Source organism: Limulus polyphemus, unplaced genomic scaffold, assembly GCF_000517525.1.
Source record: "Limulus polyphemus unplaced genomic scaffold, Limulus_polyphemus-2.1.2 Scaffold6892, whole genome shotgun sequence".
Taxonomy (NCBI): Eukaryota; Metazoa; Arthropoda; class Merostomata; order Xiphosura; family Limulidae; genus Limulus; species Limulus polyphemus.
Window position 1 is genome coordinate 19,900 of NW_013672502.1, and position 7,988 is coordinate 27,887.

Below are 7,988 nucleotides of genomic sequence, written 5' to 3' on the forward strand. Positions count from 1 at the left end.
ACTCACTGACATCGAACTACGTCAAAGACAATCACATTGAGAATGAACTCCATCAAAATCCATCTCATTGAGGACAAATTCTAACAAAAACAATCTCATTAACAACGAACTAGATCAAAGACAATCTCACTGACAACCAGTTAGGTCAAAGATTCACTCAGAATGAACTAACTCAAAAACAATCTCAATAAGAACGAAATGGAACAAAAACAGTTTCACTGAGAACGAACTAAATGAGAGAGAGAGAGAATGTCTGAAAGTGACTAAGTCAAAAACAATGAACGCGGTCAAAGATAATGTCACTGAGAACGAACAAAAACACATGCAATCTCTCTGAGAACGAATTAAAACAAAAGAAAAATCTCTCCGAGAATGAACTAAGTCAATGTTAATGTCAAAGACAACGAACTAGAACAAACACAATATATCTGAGAATGTATTAAATAAAATACAATCTCACTAAGAACGAACCTGGTCAAAGTTAATGTCATTCAACTTAAAAGAAATTAGAACAATGACAATCTAACTGGAAACGAACTAGGTAAAAGTAAAGCTCACGGAGAACGATCTAGATCAAAGAAAATTTGACTGAGAACGACGAATGTCAAATTCAGTCTCATTTAAAATGAACTACATGAAATGCAATCTCAATGAGAAAGAAATAGGTCAAAGTTAATGTTACTGACAACGAACTATAAAAAAATCTATCTGAGAACGAACTAGATAAAAGACAGTTTCAATTAGAATGATCTAGATCAATGATAACATCTCTGAGAACGAACTAGATCAAAGACAATCTATCTGAGAACGAACTAGGTAAAAGACAGTTTCAACTAGAATGATCTAGATCAATAATAACATCTCTGAGAACGAACTAGATCAAAGACAATCTATCTGAGAGCGAACTAGGTAAAAGACAGTTTCAATTAGAATGATCTAGATCAATGATAACATCTCTGAGAACGAACTAGATCAAAGACAGTCTATCTGAGAACGAACTAGGTAAAAGACAGTTTCAATTAGAATGATCTAGATCAATGATAACATCTCTGAGAACGAACTAGATCAAAGACAATCTATCTGAGAACGAACTAGGTAAAAGACAGTTTCAATTAGAATGATCTAGATCAATGATAACATCTCTGAGAACGAACTAGATCAAAGACAATCTATCTGAGAACGAACTAGGTAAAAGACAGTTTCAATTAGAATGATCTAGATCAATGATAACATCTCTGAGAACGAACTAGATCAAAAACAATCTTACTGAGAACGAACTAGGTAAAAGACAGTTTCAATTAGAATGATCTGGATCAATGATAACATCTCTGAGAACGAACTAGATCAAAGACAATCTTACTGAGAACGAACTACATAAGAGACAGTATCATTGAACGTGAAGTATATCAAAAACAATCTCGCTGAGAATGTGCTAGATCAAACACAATATCACTCAAAAAGAAAATTTCATCGAGAACGAAGTATATCAAAGTCTCATGGAGAAGAACTAAGTCAAAAACATCAAGATCAATGACATTCTCACTCTAATTGAACGTGAAGTATATCAAAAACATCAAGATCAATGACATTCTCACTCTCATTGAGCATGACGTAAATGTAAGATAATCTCACTTAGAACGAACTGGGTAAAAGAACGGCTCACATGAAACGAACTAGGCAAAAGAAAATTTGACTGAGAAGGATCTAGATCAAACACAAGCTCCTGAGAACGATCTATGTCAAATTCAATCTCATTTAGAACAGACTTATGGAAAGGCAATCTCACTGAGAAAGAACTAAGTCAAAATTAATGTCACTGACAATGAACTAGAACAAAAAATCTAACTGAGAACGAACTAGATCAAAGACAATCTCACTAAAAAAAATATTGTTCAAGTTTGAGCTTTTGATTTATAGGTTTCTATATAGAAGGTTATAATGTTAGTCGTTTTCAGAAACTATTTTAGTGTTAAGTAGTGTTATGTGAAAATAAAGGGTTTATAGGACGCATTTCAACAAGTTTGCATGAAGAATACTTATTAAAGATAATATTTTTATTAGGGTATATTTCTGTTGACCTTATTTTTATAGTTGTTATCAACGTAGAATTAGGAGATTCTAAAAATAAAGTTAATGTTCTAAATGTTACCACCACTCAATCATCCCATAATTTAAAGTAAACATTGAGTGGTGGTAACATTTAGAACATTAACATCCCATAATTTCAGCATGAAAGTTTACAGAAAAAAAAACACACACAGTGAAAACTACGTTAACTGGTTTTCCAATCAATACACAGTAAACTAGGTACACTAAAAGGTTTAATTCATTTAGCCTACACTATATGCACCAGGGGTAACATCGATAAAGATAATACATACCTAACCAGATGTTTTACAGGCCCAAACAAGTTTCCCATTAGAACAGTTTACCCTCATTCACTCAACACTCCACAAAACAACATAATAAAAACAGGCCCAAACAAGTTTCCCATTAGAACAGTTCACCTTCATTTGTACCCTCATTCACTCAACACTCCACAAAACAACATAATAAAAACAGGCCCAAACAAGTTTCCCATTAGAACAGTTCACCTTCATTTGTACCCTCATTCACTCAACACTCCACAAAACAACATAATAAAAACAGGCCCTAACAAGTTCCCATTAGAACAGTTCACCTTCATTCACTCAACACTCCACAAAACAACATAATAAAAACAGGCCCAAACAAGTTTCCAATCAGAACAGTTCACCCTCATTTGTACCCTCATTCACTCAACGCTCCACAAAACAACATAATAAAAACATCACTGGCACAATTTCATTCATTGAAAACCTAAACATTCCCCTTAATGAAATATGGCAAAGACTAATACATAATATTCAACATAAATATCCATACAAGATTTGTGTTCACCCCAAAAACAAAAATGAAACACATGCTAAGACAGATGTGTAATTAACCTCCACAACCAGGAACCATATACAAAAGACAATGTAACAAACGTTCTGGTTCCTATACAGGTGAAACTGGGCATAAATTCAACAAAGAGATAAAAAAAAACTCCTTTTACATGTAAAATACCAGATGCAATATCAATACCTCACATTTTCAGAACATAATGTCTCTGTATTAAAACATGAACCTGATACAAACAAAAGGAAACCAGTGGAAGCCCTGCGAATTAAAACACATAATTAACATTGAAATAATATTTATTGTTATTTAATATTTATTAATAAACATTGAAAGGAAATATCTTTACTTTTTCTAACTTCTGAAAGTTAACTTATAAAACAAACTATCTACTCACATCTTCATGTATTCATGTAAGTAACTTCATCTTTTGTACCAAATTTACTATTATCACCTTAGTATATGATTTTCCACGAATCGTTTAAAGGTTATTCGTTTTTACTTTTACACGTTCATTGTCTATCTTTCTATTAGTATTATAAGGATATTACAATGTAATTTGTCCTGTGTTGTACTTATTAAAATATTAAAAAAAAAAATCATTACCTTGTCAACGAATTGAATATTGTTACTTTTAATATAAACTGTAAACCATTAAATTACCTTTGTTTGCATGATGTTCAAGGCAATAATACCACCAACTTCTGAAGCTAACGATAATACTGTAAGGAATAGGAACTGGAAAAAAGGTAATTAATTTTATTTATAGAAAATACTAGATCCTAAAAATTGCTAACGATAATACTGTAAGGAATAGGAACTGGAAAGAAGGAAATTAATATTATTTATAGAAAATACTAGATCCTAAAAATTGCTAACGATAATACTGTTAGGAATAGGAACTGGAAGTATACAGTATATTCTCAAATAGTGCTCTTAAGTTTTAACTTTTATAATCAAAATTTATGAAAATAAATTTCAAAGTTAATGTTTCCATGCTCAACCAGAAGTGATGATTTTTTCTCCGAAACCGGGCAGATTTGACTGTATGACATGGATCCCCACTCCCTCGAGCACCAAACCCCGATTTTAGCGTTATAAGTCTGCAAGGTTATTGCTGAGCCATCGGTTGGAAACATTAATCTTATAAAAAAGTTATAAGAAATGTATACTGAGTAAAAAAAAAGTACTTTTTTAAATTTACAGTGTATGTCTATATATGGCTAAAGGGTGTTCCACAAATGTATAAATTAAGGGTGTTTTTCTCATTAACAGATAGTTATACTGTAATTCTAAGTTTAACATCATTATAATAACATTAAATTAATGTTTTATAGGGGTAACTACCATACCCATAAATTAATGTTTTATAGGGGTAACTACCATACCCATAAATTAATGTTTTATAGGGGTAACTACCATACCCATAAATTAATGTTTTATAGGGGTAACTACCATACTCATAAATTAATGTTGTATAGGGGTAACTACCATACCCATAAATTAATGTTGTATAGGGGTAACTACCATACCCATAAATTAATGTTTTATAGGGGTAACTACCATACCCACAAACGACTGAGGCAGTGAGGTTTCGGACGTTGTAGGTTCTAACACCGAAACTCTGGCTTCTATTTGATTTTCCCTGCTAGTTATTTTTATCCTCATTTTTCATAGCCAGGGAATCCCAGCGCCTCTGAGAGATATTGAGGCAAATATTTTCCTTTACAGTAATACCATTTGTTCTTTCCTGGTGTAGGTGGCCTCGTTATTATGGCGCTCGACTCGCACATTAAAATCCCATTGCTGAACCTGCTCGCGCTTTCAGCCTTAGGAGCGTTATAATGTGACAGTTACTCCCACTTATTTTATTAAAGTGGCTCAAGAGTTGGTGGTGGGTGGTATTGACTATCTGCCTTCCCTCTACTCTATCACTTCTAAATTAGGGACGGCTAACGCAGATAACCCTTGAGTATCTATGCGCGAAATTAACCAAACAAACAAACGATCCTAACCAAATGGTATAATTTTTAATTATCTTGTTGTTAGCGCAATGGTTTATGACATTTTGTGTTTGAATAATTAACCTAACAAACAAACAAACGATCCTAGCAAATGGTATAATTTTTAATTATCTTGTTGTTAGCGCAATGGTTTATGACACTTTGTGTTTCAATAATTAACCTAACAAACAAACGATCCTAGCAAATGGTATAATTTTTAATTATCTTGTTGTTAGCGCAATGGTTTATGACACTTTGTGTTTCAATAATTAACCTAACAAACAAATGATCCTAGCAAATGGTATAATTTTTAATTATCTTGTTGTCAGCGCAATGGTTTATGACACTTTGTGTTTGAATTTTGTTACCGCTAAACATTCTAACATTTTGATTTATAAAAAGCATTTTCAAAATTTGCCTTAAGTTTCGTTTTGCTATATACAGTATATACAAAACAACATTATAATAAGACTGGAAAATCAAATCTATTCTTAAGTTACCATCTTAAGTTGTCATCTTTAAGTCGTAACGGATAATGTCTGTGGCCATAGCGCCCAAACGCGTTGGGGATATTCCATCTATCAGACAAGTTACAGATACCAATGTCCAACTCGCCAGCAACTAAGGAGAATCAGTTAAGTGTTAGGAGTTGAGTGCTTTAACCCACAACGTCTCAACTCCTACTGCCTTTCGCTGTCTGCAGTTACCCTTAATATTTAGATATAACCTTCAGTTTGAATAACTGTACGTAAAGAGCTCTTCACAAAATATAGCAATGAACATCATCAACAACAACAACAAGTATGTCTTCTTACCAAATTCAACAAACATCCTCCTCGTCTATACGATCCGACCCAACCTAACAATCCTGTTTGACCACAGAAAAACAATATATTATAAGGTTACTAGACATCAAGAAAACGTTACACATCTTTAGTGAGATTTAACCTTCTATTTGATGATGTTTTCCGTATATTAATTAAAAATGTGATGTATATCATAACAAACTGAACATCAACAAAATGACTGTTAATATTACTATTATTAATTATGTGTATCATCTTAATCCTGTTGTCAAGGTAACATACGTGATATTGTTTTTACACCTCACTTAAGATATGAAATAAAGAAGTTTTACATTTGGTCATAATAATAATTCTCTCCATTACTTTTTTTTGTACTTGCCGCCGTTGCCCATGCGCAATGCTTTCAAATATTCCAAGTAATAAATTTCAATTACTTTAATCCTAGGTTTAGAGGAAATCTACTTGGACGATTCTGGGGGTCGAGGGGGTTATCTTGTAAGGATAGGGGCAGATCTCTTTGGAAAGACAAAGAAGGGTAAAAGGTTTGTTTGTTTGTTTGTGATTAAGCACAAAGATATACAATGGACTATATGTACTCTGCCCACCACGAGTATCGAAACCTGGATTCTAGCGTTGTAAGTCCGCAGACATACCGCTGTGCCACTCGGGGGAGGGGCGGGTAAAAGGTGATCTTATTGGAGTTTATAGTATCCTCCGAGGGATCGATAGGATAAAAGCCCCGGGTTTCTTCGTGCTGTATTCTGAAGAAAAATAGGACGAGAAGAAACCTTAACTTCCTGTTTTATTATTCCAACAGGTTGTTTGGGTTATGGAATGAACTTCCGTCCACGAGTATCGAAACCCGGATTCGTGCATGAATTGAAGAGGTCAATCGATGATTTCGTTGGAGATAAAAGGTGAGTTTATTATTTACCAATTTGATGGTTTTCTTAAAGGCCACGAGCGCAGTTGGAACTGATAGGAGGGGCAGCTAGTCAACAGCACCCACCATCGACTCTTGGGGTACTTTGTGTGACCCACGAACTTAAGTTGAGGAGCGCGTTTTTATGGGAATGGGACGCGAACGATGAATTTAATTCTTAGAAGGCGTCCAGAGACAGCCTTGATTAACCTAATTCTCCCTTGTTGTTCTCTTGTATATTTTGCTTAAATCTTAATACTAAGTTACTGAGTTAATTATTTCCTTACGAAAAGGCTTGGCAATTTTTCAAAATATTTATTAGGTAAGTGGCTATTAAAATATATTATTCTCTGTACTAATATCTTGGTTGTTCGAGCCTTTATTGACATAACGCTTTATGTGAGTTCAAACCAAATAAAAAAAAGGTAAAAACACTTTTCCGTATCAGTAAAAAATAATATATTTTCCGTGAATACAGTTATATTGATAAAATAATGTAACACTTTTAATTGTTGCTACAATACTCCAATAACGTGAAAAATGTATATACTTAACTTATAGAGACACTGTATGGTATTATGATATGGTGCTTGTAAAAGAAAAAGTTTAGAATTTGATCGAAAATATTTGTCATCTATAGCAATGGTTCACAAACTGGGATAAGCCGATCAAAATGGGCACGCGAACTGGTCTTAGGGGGCTCTCAGCACGTGTAAAAACATTCTCTTTCAAACTTCCTTGAAATTGGAATGCAAAATGGTCTTGGGGGAGGGCTCAGCATATGTAAGAACGTTCTCTTAAAAACTTCCCTGAAATTGGACAAAGTAATATTTTCATTGGAAAATTTTTATTGCAGTAAAAATGTCTACATAACGTAGTTTATGTTATTCTAGTAAATATGTCTACATAACGTAGTTTATGTTATTCCTAGTAAATATGTCTACATAACGTAGTTTATGTTATTGTAGTAAATATGTCTACATAACGTAGTTTATGTTATTGTAGTAAATATGTCTACATAACGTAGTTTATGTTGTTGTAGTAAATATGTCTACATAACGTAGTTTATGTTATTCTATTAAATATGTCTACATAACGTAGTTTATGTTATTGTTGCAAATATGTCTACATAACGTAGTTTATGTTGTTGTAGTAAATATGTCTACATAACGTAGTTTATGTTATTGTAGTAAATATGTCTACATAACGTAGTTTATGTTATTGTAGTAAATATGTCTACATAACGTAGTTTATGTTGTAGTAAATATGTCCACATAACGTAGTTTATGTTATTGTAGTAAATATGTCTACATAACGTAGTTTATGTTATTGTAGTAA

General features: G+C 33.0%; 1 protein-coding gene across 2 annotated transcripts in view; it reads right to left on the reverse strand.

Moving 5' to 3' along the window:
- LOC106474164 (CD82 antigen-like) overlaps window positions 1-7,988 on the reverse strand; it is a 34,549-nt gene that overhangs the window by 11,826 nt on the left and 14,735 nt on the right. For both annotated transcript variants that reach the window (XM_022402534.1, XM_013934856.2), the window contains exons 4-5: window positions 5,738-5,790; window positions 3,583-3,657 (exon numbers count right to left, since the gene is read on the reverse strand). In XM_022402534.1, coding sequence (XP_022258242.1) covers window positions 3,583-3,657; window positions 5,738-5,790 — 128 coding nt within the window. The remainder of the gene's footprint in view (window positions 1-3,582; window positions 3,658-5,737; window positions 5,791-7,988) is intronic.